This window comes from Eschrichtius robustus, chromosome 16 (assembly GCF_028021215.1).
Source record: "Eschrichtius robustus isolate mEscRob2 chromosome 16, mEscRob2.pri, whole genome shotgun sequence".
Taxonomy (NCBI): domain Eukaryota; kingdom Metazoa; phylum Chordata; class Mammalia; order Artiodactyla; family Eschrichtiidae; genus Eschrichtius; species Eschrichtius robustus.
Genome location: NC_090839.1, coordinates 77,874,043 through 77,891,876, shown reverse-complemented (window position 1 = coordinate 77,891,876; position 17,834 = coordinate 77,874,043). Strand labels below are relative to the sequence as shown.

The following is a 17,834-nucleotide window of genomic DNA, read 5'->3' as shown; positions in this document are numbered from 1 at the left end:
GTGGAAAATATCAACCCCGTAGGAAATACAAAGCTTGGTGATAAAATGTCAAGCTTTCTCTAGTTTTAATTTAAATTTCCTCTTGTTATGAGTACAGATGAACATTTTTCCTGTGTTTAAGATGCATTTGAATTTTCTTTCCTGTGAATTGTCTTTTTATGTTGTTTGTACATTTTTTCAATTGGACTCCTAATCTCTTACCTGATTTAGAGGAGTGTTTTATTATTATTAGAAAGACTACTATTATTATTAGAAAGATTACCCCACTACAATTTGAGTAGCAAAAATATTTTTCCGAATTTGACATGTCTTTTTACTTTGCTTACAGTTTTCTTTTCTCATACAGATTTTTGGGTATTTTTAAAGAGCTGAACCCATCCATTTTTTCTTTTATGGCTTCTGGATTCTCAGTTGTAATTAGAAAGTCTTTACTCAGTGAACGCTATAAAGGAATTCTCCCATTTTATTCTTGTGTAACTTCTATGGCTTAATTTTTCACATTTAAATATTTGATCAGTTTGAAGACTATTCTGATGTAAAGTATGGGGTATGGATTCAACTTTACCTTTTTCCAGGTGGCTCCACAGAAATACCATCAATTATTGAATAACCCATCTTTTCACCACTGGTTTGAGATGTGACCTATATTATATGCTAAATTCCTATTTGTTCAACAGATATTTATTCAGTGCTTCCTACGTGCCAACTATAGTGCTTGAGATATACTAGTGAACAAGAGACTAAAATTCTCTTCCTTTATGAAACTCTAGCAGAGGAAGTAGACGATAAACATGATAACTAGGTAAATTACATAGTGTGTTAGAAGATAAAAGAAGAGTAGAGGAAGAGGGTTTGAGAATGTGGAGGTGAGGCAGTTGCAATTTTATATAAGGTGGTCAGGAAAGATATCATTGAAGAGGTGACAATGGAGAAAAGACTTGAAAAGTTAACAGTACAAAGGTAAGAGTGTGTGTGGCATGATCAAGGACGATGAATGAGGCCAGGGTAGCTAGAGTGGAATGAGCAAGGGGGAGAAGTAAACGATAAAGTCAGAGAGGTAACAGGTCCGGATTGTGCAGGACTGTTTAGGACATCATAAGGACTTTGGCTTTTACTCTGAGTGAAATGGGAGCCATGCGTTTTGAGAACAGGAGTGACATGGTCTGATCTACCATTACCCTGCTATTTCCTGGGCTACATCTTTTTTTTTTTTAACATCTTTATTGGAGTATAATTGCTTTACAATGGTGTGTTAGTTTCTGCTTTATAACAAAGTGAATCAGCTATACACATACATATATCCCCATATCTCCTCCCTCTTGCGTCTCCCTCCCACCCTCCCTATCCCACCCCTCTAGGTGTTCACAAAGCACTGAGCTGATCTCCCTGTGCTATGCGGCTGCTTCCCACTAGCTATCTATTTTACATTTGGTAGTGTGTATATGTCCATGCCACTCTCTCACTTCGTCCCAGCTTACCCTTCCCCCTCCCCGTGTCCTCAAGTCCATTCTCTACGTGGGCTACATTTTTTGAAGTCATCTTTTTTCTTCCTTTGTCTTTATCCCTCTCACTAATCTCTGCTGTTTCCCAGAGCAAAGCACTCAAGTCCACCTATTTTTCTCCATCTTCTAATTTTAAGGTATTACTTTCTATCATCTAGAATACTGCAATAGCTTCCTAAGGGATCTCTCCCCTTTCCTTTCTTGCCTTTCACAAATGAACTTACTATCTAGCATGCACCAGGGTGATGTTTAAAGTAGAATTCAGTTACTTATTATGTTACTACCTTGCTTAAATTCTCTCAAAGGCTTTCCACTGCACTTAGAATAAAAACTGAACTTCTTATCATGGTCATAAAGCCCTGTATACGTAGCCCCTGCATACTTCTCCAAGTTTATTCCAAGTCCCCCTCTCCGTCCACTCCAACAACAGTGGCCTTCTTTTGACTTCTCAAATATACCCATAGTTTTTGTACATGATGTTTGGCACATGCCTAAAATGCTCTTTTCCACTTACTTTTTTTTTTCCAAATCTGCTTTTTTATTGACCTCAGAAGCTGTCATCAAGCTTCATTATGTCCAATTTAGTTTTCTCTGGTACACTGTTTATAGTTAAAAAAATTTTTTTTAATAAATTTTACTTATTTATTTATTTATTTATGGCTGCATTGGGTCTTCATTGCTGCACGCGGGCTTTCTCTAGTTGCAGCGAGCAGAGACTACTCTTCGTTGCGGTGCGTGGGCTTCTCACTGTGGTGGCTTCTCTTGTTGCGGAGCATGGGCTCTAGCTAGGCACGCAGACTTCAGTAGTTGTGGCACGTGGGCTCAGTAGTTGTGGCATGCGGGCTCTAGAGCGCAGGCTCAGTAGTTGTGGTGCATGGGCTTAGCTGCTCTGCGGCATGTGGGATCTTCCCGGACCAGGGCTCAAACCCCTGTCCCCTGCATTGGCAGGCGGATTCTTAACCCCTGCGCCAGCAGGGAAGCCCTAAAATATTTTTGAACAGGTGTATTTATACGGTTTAAAAAAGGTCTCACATTCCTGGTACAATTGACCTGGTCCCCACCTCCATTCCCACAGATAATCGCTATTATCAGTATTTTATGTATTCTTCTAGAGTTTCTTTGTGTAAATATAAGCAGATACAAATTTCTTATTCTTTCCAGTGCCCTGGTGCCCAGGTATACAGCAGTTCAATTGGGTTGCAACCTGTGAACAGATGTTGCTATGAGATTGTAGAGATGGTCTACTTACTTTTTATAACTCCTATATTCTCCTTCACATCCCACCTTAAATTTTGCTTCCCCAGAAAGTTCTTCCCTGATTCCCTAATGCATATTCACAACGCCTTATTCTTATTATGTATAATAAACATCTCAATTTGCAATTCCTTAGTACATCTGCTGAATGTCTGTCTCTGCTAAACAACTTGGGTTTAGGACCATGTCTGTTTTGCTCACTGATGTGGTTCTGATGCCAAGCACAATTTCTGGCACATAGCAACTGCTCAAAAAATACTTGTTGAATGAATGAATCATCTTTCTTCTGAACAAAGTAAATGGTTCTGGAAAATTAAAGCAAACTCCTCTGGCTAGAATGCCAAGAAGCAGATACGCTACCTTAGTTCTCAATATCTTTCTATCCCTGTCTGTGGGGAGCCTTACAATTAAGAGTAAACTGAGTGAATCTATTCCTTGCAACCCAAAGCACTGATACCGAATAAATGCTAAAGCTCGGCAGACGGTCTCCTTATGGTCCCTGCTCTTGCTCAAGTTCTATTTCCTGTCTTCTCTAATGTCCAAATACTACCTCATATCAGCACAAGTTCAAACTCTCCTTTCCTCATGAAGTCTTCCCTCGCCCCTCTATTCTTATTTTTCCCTTTCTTTTCTTTTTTAAATTTTTTTTGGCTGCGTCAGGTCTTAGTTGTGGTGCGTAGGCTCTTCATTGCGGCACGCGGGCTTCTCTCTAGTTGTGGCGTGCAGGTTTTCTTCCTCTAGTTGTGGCACATGGACTCCAGGGCGCAGGGGCTCTGTAGTTTGCGGTACGCGGGCTCTCTAGTTGAGGCACCTGGGGGCTCAGTAATTGTGGTGCGTGGGCTTAGTTGCCCTGCGGCATGTGGGATCTTAGTTCCCTGACCAGGGACTGAACCTGCGCCCCCTGCATTGGAAGGCAGATTCTTTACCACTGGACCACCAGGGAAGTCCTGGTCCCCTCCAGTCTTATTTATTTATTTACTTATTTATGGCTGCGTTGGGTCTTCATTGCTGCGCGCGGGCTTTCTCTAGTTGCAGCGAGCGGGGGCTACTCTTCGTTGCGGTGTGTGGGCTTCTCATTGCAGTGGCTTCTCTTGTTGCGGAGCACAGGCTCTAGGCATGCGGGCTTCAGTAGTTGTGGCACGTGGGCTCTACAGCGCAGGCTCAGTCGTTGTGGCACATGGGCTTAGCTGCTCCGCAGCATGTGGGATCTTCCCGGACCAGGGCTCGAACCCATGTCCCCTGCACTGGCAGGCGGATTCTTAACCACTGAGCCACCAGGGAAGCCCCCACCACTCCAGTCTTAACTGGACTTCTCTCTTCTCTGAGCACCTGCTGTATTTGTTGTCTTTGGCATTCAGAGAAGAACCCAACATTACACTTTTCTGAATATTAATTGTGTGGTGTAGGCTTTAAAAAATCTCCTCCAATGAGTTTGCTACCTGTGGATAATGATTATCTCATAACAACATGGAACAACAGAAGTCCTCCTTTCTGAAGCAATCAAGACTGGTATCTGGTATGTACCAGCTGGTTAAAGTGGAGATCCATAAACAATATCTCAAAGATTTAAACATTTAAATTTAAAATACATAAGTGTACATTTATTCCCTTGTCTTTTGATATGAGAATGATTTTAATGATTGAGGGCCCATATCCAAAATGTATCACTTCCTGTTTCATTAAATCAGAACAAGCAAATGACTCTTAGGAAATAATACTGGTGTAGAACCCTCTGAGATTTTTAGGATTTTCCTTCAATGTTTTACAGTTTTGCTCACACCTAATTTGACAGCAATATTTTAAAAGGTGACTGGCATTTACTGAGTCTTTCCAAAGCATTCAACTAGTTTTCATAGAAACAACTTATCATACTTATACCACATAGAGATTTACATCATACTTAATCAAATTGTAACAACAGGTTTAAACAGGTTTTGGAAGAGATACAACAGATTCTTGATAAATATTAACTTGTGGCAACAGATGTTCTCAGGTACATTAACAGTCCTGTTACCTTCAAGCAGTCACAGTGACTTGGGCATCATTCATTGTTTGCAGACACAGTGGCAAGTGTTGTTTGAATTCTAGTGAGCTATTTAAGGGAAGGGTGATTAAAACACAGTCTATGGCTTCTTGTGTTACCTTTACAACATCTAGCTCAGACATGAGTCCATGATCTGGTAAAAGTGCTGAAGGAGAGAAGAGCTATAAAGGGGCACATAAGGAGAGTTGGAAACATCCCGTAGAGATCAGCATCTGTCACAAGAGTCTCAAGTGCTCTGGATTTTGGGGGCTTAGTACTTCTGAAAATTGAAAAATAAAAGTGCCCGCATTCTGAGAACTATAATAGCACTTCAGAGGAGAGTAAAACTGAACTTACCTGAGACCGCTGTATCTGTGATCCAACATTCATTTCCTTCTCCATGTTTCCCTCCTGGGAAAGTACAGCATTCTGAGAAGGCATTACTGGGAAAAAGAGAAAAGAAGAATCTTGTCAACGTATGACATTAAGGCTGAACCTAAATCTTGGGCCTTTTGTTTTGGATTAGGATGGCAAATGGTTTAGAGAGAAGCCCTCTAAGACATAAGCCTAAAGGCTGGGTGACTTAACTGTGACATTCTTGTTCCTCTATCACATTGAGGAACATAATGCAGGACTTTCTCTCCTCTGTAGTATAACTCCACTTGTTGCGGCATATGGGAAGCTCAAAGGTGCTCACTGGTTTTCAGCCCTAGCTACACATTTGGGGAATTTTAAAAAGATGCCAATGCTTAGCCCCTATTCCCAGAGATTTGGATTTAATGGTCTAGAGTGATCCTGGGCAACAGCATTTTAAATTCTGAAGTCTCCAAGTGATTCTAAGTGGGAAATGAGAACCACTGAGATGAGGTGATGCAGAGAACATATGTTAAGGGCCTATTCTTACCCTTTAAGGGGATAAACTCATCCCTAACCTCAAACTCCAGACATCTCCTCTACTCTCTTTAAGATGACCCTTCTAATATAGAAATGAGATTTCACTCTTTTATTTTTCAGAATGTTCGCTTTCCTTTTTGAGTACCTGGATTCAGTCCTCCACCAGGATGACTACACCTCTTTGCAGTTCTTAAGTTGTAATGTCCCCAAAGCCTTGTTCTCTTCTAGCATGACAGTCAGGAGATACACCAGTACTAGCAGCTTCAGTATCCTTGTCAGTCCCTGAAGGCTGATTTTTCCCAGCGCCTTATAGGAAACAGCCACTCCCAGGTATTAAAGGTGCCTCAACTCATGAGAGGGTCAGGAGCCAGTGGATATCCATGAGAATGACTTCTGCTTCCCAGGAGCAGCCACTCTCAGAATCTTGCCTTGTTCATGCAGAGTTGAGATGCAGAGGTTCCTGAAAGTGGCTATTACATTTGTTTTTTTCCCTAAAGGCATCAATCCTTCATGTACAGACTTCACTATGATATTCAAATCTGCCTCCTGGTTGAGCAGTTTCAGGTTGAGCACCTGTAATGAGATGCACCAGAGTCAGCAGAAGAAATCCAGCAGTGTCAGTCGCCTAGGGACCTAGGGAGTCTATAAAGAGACATACAAACTATTCATTCATAAAGATAGAGCACCGTAGGATGTGGAATTCTTTAAAACAAACAAAAAGCATTTTTAGAATTCCTCAGATTACAAAGAGCAGAGATGTACAGATGCATCAACTACAACAAACTTAGCCTCAGTCCTCTCCCACCTTCTTCTCAGAACAGAAAACATGTGGTCCTTGCCCAGAGGAAGACTTTCAGATAGAGTTGTCTTCTCCTCAGAAAGAAGAAAAAACAGGTGTTTCACCAATACCAACAACAGAGTGAAATGTACTGATCTGCTAATAATCATGAGAGAATACATTTGTTCTCTGCTCACAAAAGTTGACCTGAAAAACTTTTCTCAAAAACTATTGATAGAAATGAAGAATGAAGTCATTTCTGAGAAAAAGGGAAAACTGCAGTTCCAATGGAGTGGCCCTGTTAGATAAGGAAGCCATTCAAGCCAAGACATGGCACGATTCTAACATTTTATAACCAGTTGACTAAGGGGCAGACCTTTCAAGAGTAATTTAAAAGCACTTTAAGAACCAGGTCCTTATTTTACCAAGCAAAAGCTCTAAAAAAGTCCTATGGTCTGAAGAGTCAGGTAGAATCTACGAGGATGTCCTGAGGTTTCAAACCCAATCACCTGAAAACCATTTATTCACAACAACAAAAACAGCACTAACCATGTCAGTGGACAGGGTTTCTCCTTTATATGTGTGAACCCAAGGCAATGAGGAACACTTCAAATATATTACACATTGTATACAAATATAGCTAGTTTGAGAATACTTTTTTAAAAAAATATTTACTTATTTATTTGGTTGCGCTGTCCTAGTTGTGGCAGGTGGGCTCCTTAGTTGCAGTTCGTGGGCTCCTTAGTTGTGGCATGCGAACTCTAAGTTGCGGCATGCATATGGGATCTAGTTCCCTGACCAGAGATTGAACCCCCGCCCCCTGCATTGGGAGTGCAGAGTCTCAACCACTGCGCCACCAGGGAAGTCCCCTGAGAATACTTTTTATGGCATCTGATGGGACTAGGGTTCCTTAAAATACACCTTTGGAAATGCTGATTTAGTTCTCAGTTCCTTGGTTTAATGAAGGATTCTGAGTTTAATGAGTTCTTGGCTTAATGAAGCTCTAATCACAGAGCTAAGTGAAAGAGCTGGTTCTAGAACACTTAGGTCTTCTGATTCAGCCCTGGGCTCTTTCTAGTATACACTGGAGTCCTTTTTGCTACTTGTTTTCTCCCTTTTCCTTTAAAAAAAATCTGATCCCTTTCTTTTCATAATTTCCCTTTTAATTCCTATATTGGAAAGAACAAAAAAAGAGAACCACTCCCGACCCACAAACTGTGCAATTCCTCATACAACAAACGGGTGGAGCTTTCCAGAGAAAGAGACTGCAGAATTGCCAGTCTTTTTCAAACAAGTAACCATGATGGCTGGGAAAGTAACGAATTCCCTTGACTGCTTAAAGACTACTAGAATTATAGTCAATTCAGAGGAAGAATGATTCTGGCTTAACAGTTTTCATTTTCACCCCAAGCTCTTCCAAAAATCTGAGTGAACTTCACTGCCCATAGAAAACCTATGCCGTGGTTCTCAATCTGGGCTGTGCATTAGACTCAGCCCAGATTTAAAATGACACAACAGATGCATATATATAGGGCCAGATGCATATATATATATATATATATATATATATATATATATATATATATATATATATATATATATATATATATATATATATATATATATATATATATGGCAAGGCTCTACCCAAGAGCTACTAAATCAGAATCTGTTGAGAAGAATTCTGGCATCCACATATTTTTTAAATGCCCCACAAGTGATTCTGATGCAAGCAAGAACTCAGAACAACTATCAGAGCCTTTCGTTTCCTTCACACCCTCAATCCCAATGATTTTCACCATCATTCTACTTCAGTCACCCACTTCTAGGGCCGAACCACTTCTGAAATCTTTCTTACCTTACACAACACTAGACTGTGAATCGGGAGACCTAGGTTCTAGACTAGATGGGGAAGAAAATGAAGGCAGGAGTAGTGGTTTAATAGATCGAGGGAAAATAGACAAAAGAGCAGTGTTTATCAAAGTGTGGTCTGAAGATCACTTGAATCACGGTATTTGTTGAAAAGCAGACTCACTGGTCCTATCCTAGATCTCATGAAATAGCACCTCTGGAGATATTATTGGCCCAAGAATTTGCATTACAAAGTATTTCTTCCCTGGAATCAGTCCGTTCTCTCCAGCCTCCCTACAGGCACGAATCTAGCACCTATCTTCTCATTCCTAGATCTTCAACTTTATCTTTCACTTTTATTGACTCCTTCCTATCATCATTTAAAATCATTTAATGTCTCTCCCAACATTAAAATTTTTCACTGGTTTTTACACCCCTTTGCAACTACCATTCTTTCTTTATTCAAGGCCATAACTCTTCAAAGCATTGTCGATACTTGTCTCTACTTCCTCATTACCCATTTATTTTTCAATTCTCTGTAATCTTGCTTCTGTTCTGCCATCAGCACTCCCCTGAAATTGCTCTGGTCAAGAATACCAAACTCTCTTTTGTAGTTCATGCAGTGGACCTCATTACTTCTTGCTTTCTTGAGCTCTGATGGTATCTGGTACTGCTGACAGCTGCGTCTCACTTTACTTCAGTGGGCTATGTTCTAATCCCTTTTCCTCTGCCTACCATTCACATATTGTTGTTCCTTATGATTTTCCAAAATCTACTCTCGCTCTCTCCACACTTGAAGTAAAGGGATCTTTAAAAGATTTTAACCTGACTGTATCAGTTCCTCACTTGAAATTCTTCAGCAGCTTCCTTAGGCTGGAGTACACAGCCATAAAGAAACCTACGACCTGCTTCCTGTTCCCTCTCAAGCCACTCTGCTGTTTGCTTTTTGAGGGTTCATACACAGCATCCTGCTTTTAGGTGTTTAAATGTGTCATGTGTGGGATCCAACCCCACCTCCTCCTCTAGCAATACCTATGCTTCCTTCAGGTCTCAGCTTAAATCAAGTAAGATTTTGACATCACGGACCAAGTGAGGCCCCCTTGTTCACACCTTCCTTCCTTAGGTAGCACTTTTTATTGTTGTAATTATTGTACGGTTATCCATCTTTATTTATATCTCACTACTGTGTGATGTTAACCTCCATGAAGGCAGGAATCTGTTCTGTCTTGCTTAACTATTCTAATTTCAAGGCCCGGTATGTGATTCATAGTAGATATGTATCAAATATTTGCTAAATGAGTAAATGAAAGGGTTCTGGTGTTTGTTCTTCTATTTTTTAACTTTCTATTTTGAACCAATTTTAGACTTACAGTAAAGCTGCAAAAGTAGTACACAGTTCTTAAATACCATTTACCCTACTTGTCCTAATATTAATATTTTACATAACCATGGTACAATGATCAATACCAAGAATTTAACAATATTATTAATTCAAATTATTCAAATTTCACCAGTTTTTCCACTAATATTCTCTGATCCAGGATCCCACATGGCATTTAGTTTTTTTGTTTTTTTAATATTTTAATTAATTTATTTATTAATTTATTTATTTTTGGCTGTGTTGGGTCTTCGTTTCTGTGCGAGGGCTTTCTCTAGTTGCGGCGAGCGGGGGCCACTCTTCATCGCAGTGCGCGGGCCTCTCACTATCGCGGCCTCTCTTGTTGCGGGGCACAGGCTCCAGACGCGCAGGCTCAGTAGTTGTGGCTCACGGGCCTAGTTGCTCCGCGGCATGTGGGATCTTCCCAGACCAGGGCTCGAACCCGTGTCGCCTGCATTGGCAGGCAGACTCTCAACTACTGCACCACCAGGGAAGCCCAACATTTAGTTTTTATTTTTCCTGAGTCTCCTCCAATCTGTAACAGCTCCCCAGGTTTTCTGTCTTTCATGAGCTTGATACTTTTGAAGAGTACTAATGAATTATTTTGTAGAATGTCCCTCAATTTGGGTTTGTCTGATGTTTTCTCAGGGTTGGAATGAAGTTAAGATTTTTAGCAAGAATAATACAGAAGTGATGTTGTGTCTTTCTTAGTGCATAATATGAATGGGTTTATGATGTAGATATGTCTTATGAATGGTAACGTTGACCATTATCACCTGGTTAAGGTGGTGTTTACCAGGTTTCTCCACTGCAACAATTATTAATATGGTGTTTGCTTAATGGTGATTTCTCTATTTCCCTCTTTCCTACTAATTATTAACTGGAATTTTTCCATAAGGAAAAGCTGTTCCTTGGCTCTAATTTATTTATATCTGTATGGATTTATGGATATTTGTTTTATTCTATGAGTTAAAATACAAAACATTATTATTTTATTATACAAACTGTTCCAGCTTTGGCCATTAGGAGGCTCCTCTGTTATTCTGACTAGCTCAGCTATTTTGAACACTTCCTGGCACCATAAGATGTTCTAGGCTCTTGTATTTTCCCTGACCATCCCTGGAATCAGCCACTTCTCCAAAGAGCCCTGGTTCCATTGATTGGAGAAGTGTTTAGACACAAAAATCTGGGTACCAGGTGTGCTGCTTGCTACTGGTGTATCATTGCTTCTAGGCCCTCCAGGAGACTGAGCTACGAAGTATATATGTATGCATATCAACCATACATATACATACTTCTATTGTGTTTGTCTATATATTAAATACCATGAGTTCACACTGACACCTCTGATTCCAATCTGATACCACAGGGCTCATTTTGGTCTTCTTCCTTTTCTCATTGGTAACTTCTTTCTTCCAACAGTGAAAAATTGTTGGCTCTCATTATCTACAATATATTTACTTATTTGTTCAATTCTGGTATACACACAAAGTAGTTTCAGAATTACTAACTCATACCCTTGTGAGAAACACATTTACTAGCTTGATTACAGCATTTATGTAGAGTTCTCTTTGTCTTTAACCTTAGAGTATCCAGTCAAGATAGTGATTCCTAAAGTTACTTAGGTCAGTTCTTTTCTTTGCCACTTCCTTCAGTGAGGTTATGTCATTCATTTGTACTACAGTTATGTTTATTTGTTAGTGTTTGTATTCATTCTCTTCTATTTTTACAGCCGTCCCCTGGTATCCCTGGGGGACTGGTTCCAGAATCCACTGCAGATACCAAAATCTGAGGATGCTCAAATGCTTTATATAATATGCTATGTAGTATTTATATATAAACTATACATATCCTCCTGAATACTTTAAATCATCTCTAGATGACATTACTTATAACACCTAATACAGTATAAATGCTACATAAACAGTTGCCTGCACATGGCAAATTCAAGTTTTGCTATTTGGAACTTTCTGGAATTTTTTCCCCAAATATTTTCCATCTGCAGTTGGTTGAATATATAAATATGGAAGCCGAAAACACAAAGGGCTGAATGTAGTCTATTTACTCTCAGGTGGTTCCCCCATTGCTACGGTTTCATTGATCATCTTTTTTGAGCTATATAACCACATACACTCTTACTGGACATCCCCACCTACCTCGTGGGTTTGTTGTGAGGCTTAAGGGATTAAATATTTGTAAATATTTAGATCATATTAGCACTTAGTTAGCAGTATTTATATATTTTACATATTATTCTTACTCTATCATATTCCCTGTCTCAATGAATAGCGCTACCAAACCTGAAACCTGAGTGCCATTCCTGACCTCTCTTTCTTTCCCTTAGTCTCATTCCCCAATCAAACGTCAAATCCTGGTAAATTTCCCTCCTTAAACACGTAGTGAGTGTTCCATCTTCACTTCCACTACCTTTATTCAGGTATCATCTCTCACTTTGATTACTGCCACACCCATCTAACTGGTCCTTGACTTTAGTCCAACATTTTCTTCACACTGCAGCCAGAGAGATCTTTCTCCACACCCCTTCTCTACTGTGGAAACACCTTCACTTTATTTTCTGACACATATTAAAATGAAAATTTTAGTAAATACAGAAAAGCAGAAAAAAAATCACCTATAATGTCATCACCCAGAGATAACCAATTACTTTTTTGGGATATAGCCTTTCAGGCTTTTCCTTCACAAACACACACACACACTCATGCACATTATAATATGGCATGTTATTTCTTTTTTGAAACCTGGATTTTAATTGATAATATTGTATACATCACTTCATGGTAGAAAACAAAAATCTAAATATTCATTAAAAAAATAGGCTCATAGTATATTCCATTGCATGCGATACCTAAAGTTTATTTAACAAGTTTATTATTAATAGACATTTAGGCCTCTCTCTCTCCTTCTTTCTCTGCTGTTACAGACAACAGCAAACATTATACAGTTTTGGCATAATTTTGCCTGACTATTTCCTTAGGATAAATTCCTAGCAGAGGAACTGCTGGGTAAAAAGGAAGGCAAAAGGTGTTCAGGAAGGTGTATCATTTTATATATTCATCAATATATGATAGTGACCATTAACCAATGTTAGTTATTATCGTTTTTAAATCTAATACACAAATAGTATTTAACTGCTGCTTTAATATGCAATTCTTAGATAACATGTAAGGTAGGACTTTTACCATTTTTAACTTTTATATTTTTTCTTTTATAAATTACCCTTTTGTGTCAATTATCCACTTTTCTACCATATTGTCTTTTTCTTATTGATTTGTCAGAGTCCTTTATTACATAGTCTGCAATAAAGGATTAAATGAGCAGGTCTGAATGGTCCAAACTCTGCATATTCCAAGGAAAGGTTTGACTCTGGCCTGGCTCCTGGTAGATAACCTATAAGCCCCTGAAACATCCTGTCTGTTAAGAGTGTCTCTGTTTACCTGAGGCCTTGGGACAGGTCAAAAAGTTTATGCTAACAATGGGATTTATGGTGGGAACCTTGGGCCATGTGGTATCAGCTTGCCCACTGGAGGAGCTGGAGACTGGAGGTCAGCAAAATGGATGGTCAGCCATGCTTATATGACCAACTTCCAATAAATACTCTGGACACCAAGGTTTGAATGAGCTTTCCTGGTTGGCAGTACTGCATACATATGGCCACACATCATTGCCCGGAGAATTAAGAACTACTTGCACAAGTCCATTGAGAGAGGACAACTGGAAGCTTGCACCTGGTCTCTCCTGGACCCTGCCTTACATGCTTTTTTTTCATTGCTGATTTTAATCTGCATCCTTTCACTGTAATACTCATCTTACTGGGAGTATAACAGTTTTGCTGAGTTCCGTGAGTACTTCTAGAACATCACTGAACTTGAGTATGGTGTTGGGGACCTCTGAACACAGATAGTAACCAGCAACTCCCTTGTCATAACATAGATAACAAATATAGTCTTCATTTTATCATCTGTCTTTAATTTTTGCTGCTTTCTAAAAAGAGCTAATATTTAAAAATTTTACCTTATAAAACCTGGGGGTTTTTTTCTCTCTGTATAGGTTCTAAGTGTGTGTGAGGGTTTTTGTTTTGTTTTGTTTTCCTTACACAGATTATACACGTTAACAAGGTTTTTTTTTTTTTTACACATTCTACATAAAAACATGAGTATGCAAAACATGGGTGTACACAGAGTAAAGTATGTGTGCCTTTCAACTTCTTTTCTACTCTGCTTCCCTCCCTGGAGGTAACTCATTGTCAGTCACCTAGTTTGCATCCTTTTCTGTGTATTTATGAACATACATAATATAACCACATACATACTTAACATAATGCACACCATACTATATTCATTGTTCTGCAACATCCTTTATTCACTAAATGTCTTAGAGATCTTTCTTTGTGTGTTAACTTCACAATAAACTACATAATAAACTATCTTATTCTATTTTATAGCAGCACAATATTCCACTGTATGGGTCTATCACAATATGTTTAACCATATCCAGAGTGAACATTTAAGCTGTACCTATTTCTCAAATTACAAACAATATTGCAATAAACATCTTTGTACATACTTCCCTGTGCACCTGTGCAAGTATTTCTGCAGGACAGATCTTAGAATAGAATTTCTGAACCACAGAGTGAGCTCATTTAACATTTTGGTAAATGCAGTCAAATTGCCACCCAAAATACTTCCTCAACTGTACAACCGGTGCCCTTCCCCCCTGCACTTTCCTCAATACTTTGTATCACCAATATTTTTATATTTTGCCAGTCCAGTGGGTGAAAAATATGTCTTCATTTGCATTCTATGGTTACTTATGAAGTTAAGCACTTTCTTCATTGGTTTCCTGTATCTTCTATAAATTACCTGTGCATATCCTTTGCCCACTTTTCTTTTTTCTCTTTTCTTTTTTCAACAAGTCTCTTTACATATTATGGACACTTTCTCTAACACATGTTGCAAATATTTTCTTCATATCTCTAATTTTTAGCCCTTTGTTCATTTCAAATACAAAAACTTTAACTTTTGATATCATTAAATTAATGAATTTTCCCCAGAGGGTTTTGTGTCCTGTTTGGGTGGTTTGGTAGGGCTACAGCATAAAGTGCAAGGGTGGAAGGCCAAGCAGTATGCAATATTAAGGTCATAAAGGGCTTTGAGGGCACTGCTAAGAAACTAAAACATTATCCTGATGGCAGCAGGGAAGCATATAAAAGTTTTCAGCAATAGAGTGACTTTCAACAAATTCTCCATTTAATAAGAGCACCTACTAAGTGCCATGGTCAACTCTGTCTCTTAGAAAATGGTAACTTTTGTATCTTTTACATTTCCCACAATTCAAAATAACTAAAAGACACAGAAAGCTCATTATGTCAAAAGACACAATTAGGGGGATCTGCTCTGCCACATATTAAAACAAAATGGTATCAGTGCAGAAACTGTGAGGGCCGTGAAACAGCCTAGAAACAGATCCGAGTGTACACACGCCTGTAGAATAGAATAAAAGCGTCACTTCAATTCAGTGGGAAAATAGAAGATGGCAAGACCACCGAGGAAAAAGGCATATTCGTATCTAACACGTTATCACAAAATTAATACCCAGTAGGTTAAAATGTAAAAAAAAAAAAAGCTATTTAAAAAATCCTTTAAAAGTATTACAAGAAAGTAAAGGTGAATGTTTTAATACTCTTTAAATGGGGAAAACTTTCCAAAAATGATACCCACCCACGCCTATACCAAAATAAATTGCACAAGATATTAGAGGAAAATAGGTTTGTAATCTTGGAATGGGGAGGCCTTCCTATCAAAGGGGCACAGGGTGTCCAAGAAGCCTACGGGCGCCGCTGGGGGGGGGGTTCCGAGTCGACCGGAGGGGCGGCGTCCGCGACCCGGGACCCCCGGGCTGCCGCCCGCCCTTCCCCCTCGCCCGCCGCCCGGCCCGCGGGGGCCGCACTCACCCGCCTCCACAGACAAAGGGCGCCCAGGGCGGCTCCGCCCCCTGACGACGACACCGCCGCCGCCCGTCCGGACCCAGGCGGGAGAGGGTGATGAGGGCCCTGATGCCTGAGCCAATGACGCCCAGTGACGAGGCCCCTGGGGCTGGACCAGCCGCCGGCGCCAGCCGGGCTCTGACGAAAGCCTCCAAGCAATGGCGGCCACGCCGCGCTGGCTTCGGCTCTGCGATACGCATGCGCCGGCGGCGCCCAGGGCCGACCGCTTCCCATATGCAGGGCTCGGAACTCCCACCCGCTTTTACGGGTCTGCTTCTCACCAGGGCCGCGCTGACCCCGGGTGCCCGGACCTCCCGCTCCCGGCACTCGCAGAACTGCGCCTTCTGAGAGGGCCGAGGACCCCTCATAGCCCCTGCCAATCAGAAGCTCCCGCGTGGGTCACTGCTCGGTCCCCTAGGTGACCACACAAGCCGTCGCTCTCCTCAGTCCTGAAATACCGCTCCCCTCCCGAATTTTATATTGACGAAACTAAAAATACAATAATAATGATTGAATATATATAATATATAATACAGGTCTACTGATGTTCAGTAGAATATTATATATTATATATAATATCATATATTATATATTTATATATAATATAACATTATATATTTATATATAATATATAATATAATATATTATATATTATATATAATACATTATATATAATATATATTAATATTATATATAATATTATATATATAATATATAATACACGTCTACTGCTATATTTAAGATGGATAACCAACGAGGACCTACTGTACAGCACAGGGAACACTGCTCAATGTTATGTGGCAGCCTGGATGGGAGGGGAGTTGGGGGGAGAATGGATACATGCATATGTATGGTTGAGTCCCTTTGCTGTGCACCTGAAACTATTACAACATTGTTAACCAGCTATACTCCAATATAAAATAAAAAGTTAAAAAACAAAGGTCAAATACTGTATGATTCCACTTATATGAGGTACCTAGAGTAGTTAAATTTGGGCATTGACAGACATTACAATTGTTGCCAGGGGCTGAAGGTGGAATGGAGATGTCTAGTTACTGTTTAATGAGTACAAAATGTCAATTTGAAAAGATGAAAAGACTTCTGGAGATGATGGCTGCACAACAAAGTGAATATACTGAACGCCACTGAACTTAAAATGGTAAATTTTATGTTATGTATTTTTTAATACCATAAAAAGAGAAAAAAGACAGCTGGATCCTTATATCTGTTTCTACATTTAATCTTTTGAAATATGTTGTTTCGGTTGATGTTTCTGAAGAAAATCTGGCTTCATATAGATACATAGCTGGAAAAAGGAATCCTTTAATAAGTCTTCTCATGTAATTGTGAATATTCTTCTTTGATACCCCAACAAAACTTGATGAGATTAGTTGCAATGTAGAATCTGAAACCATATTCATATACTTTTAGTTTTTACACCACAATCTGTTAGTCTGTCTCACTCTCCAAATGGATCTTGAACTCATGTATGACTTTGTAATGTCACACACTGGCCATTTGGAAAATATCTGTTTGCTGAGTTACCTAACTCAGTGGGTCCTAACTGGGTATGATTTTACCCTCTAGGAAATATTTGGCAATGTCTAGAAATATTTGGCAATATGTGGCAATGGTTGTCACACGCTGGGGTTGCTACTGACATCTACTGGGTAGAAACCAGAGGTACTGCTAAACATTTTAACAATGCATAACAAAGGATTATATAGCTCCAAATGTCAATAGTGCTGAGGTTGGAAAACCCTAGTTTATTTAATGCTGACATATTTCATTATACAATATAAAAATTTGTGTTTGTTAATATCATCACTAATCTTTTTGGGAAAGTTTGTAAGTATTAGGAAGTTGTCAAGAGAGTGGTTACAAGTTCTCCAAAAACTTTAAAGTTCAAATTTTATCATTTACAACATATATTTTCAGTTATTTTCCTTCATGCTATAAAGCACACTTCATTCATTTTCAAGAAACTGTCTTAGAAATAACCAAGTCTAAAAAACTAGTATTTGTCAGTTGTTTTTGTAGTTGAAATTGGTGTTCCATAAAATAAGGAGTTACTATTTCTCACAATCACATAACTTGTTTTGCTCAAGAGAGCCATCGCACTTGTATACAGTATAAATGCTTTATGGTAC

General features: G+C 39.4%; 1 protein-coding gene across 4 annotated transcripts in view; it reads right to left on the bottom strand.

Annotated features, from left to right (window-relative positions):
• Positions 1-15,821, bottom strand: part of ZNF713 (zinc finger protein 713) — a 30,050-nt gene extending 14,229 nt beyond the window's left edge. For all 4 annotated transcript variants that reach the window (XR_011076869.1, XR_011076867.1, XR_011076868.1 and 1 more), the window contains exons 1-3: positions 15,652-15,821; positions 5,819-6,246; positions 5,137-5,222 (exon numbers count right to left, since the gene is read on the bottom strand). Coding sequence is in view for 1 of the 4 variants with exons in the window: in XM_068565436.1 (XP_068421537.1) it covers positions 5,137-5,220 (84 nt within the window). In the remaining 3 variants the exon portion in view is untranslated. The remainder of the gene's footprint in view (positions 1-5,136; positions 5,223-5,818; positions 6,247-15,651) is intronic.
• Positions 15,822-17,834: the final 2,013 nt, after the last annotated feature.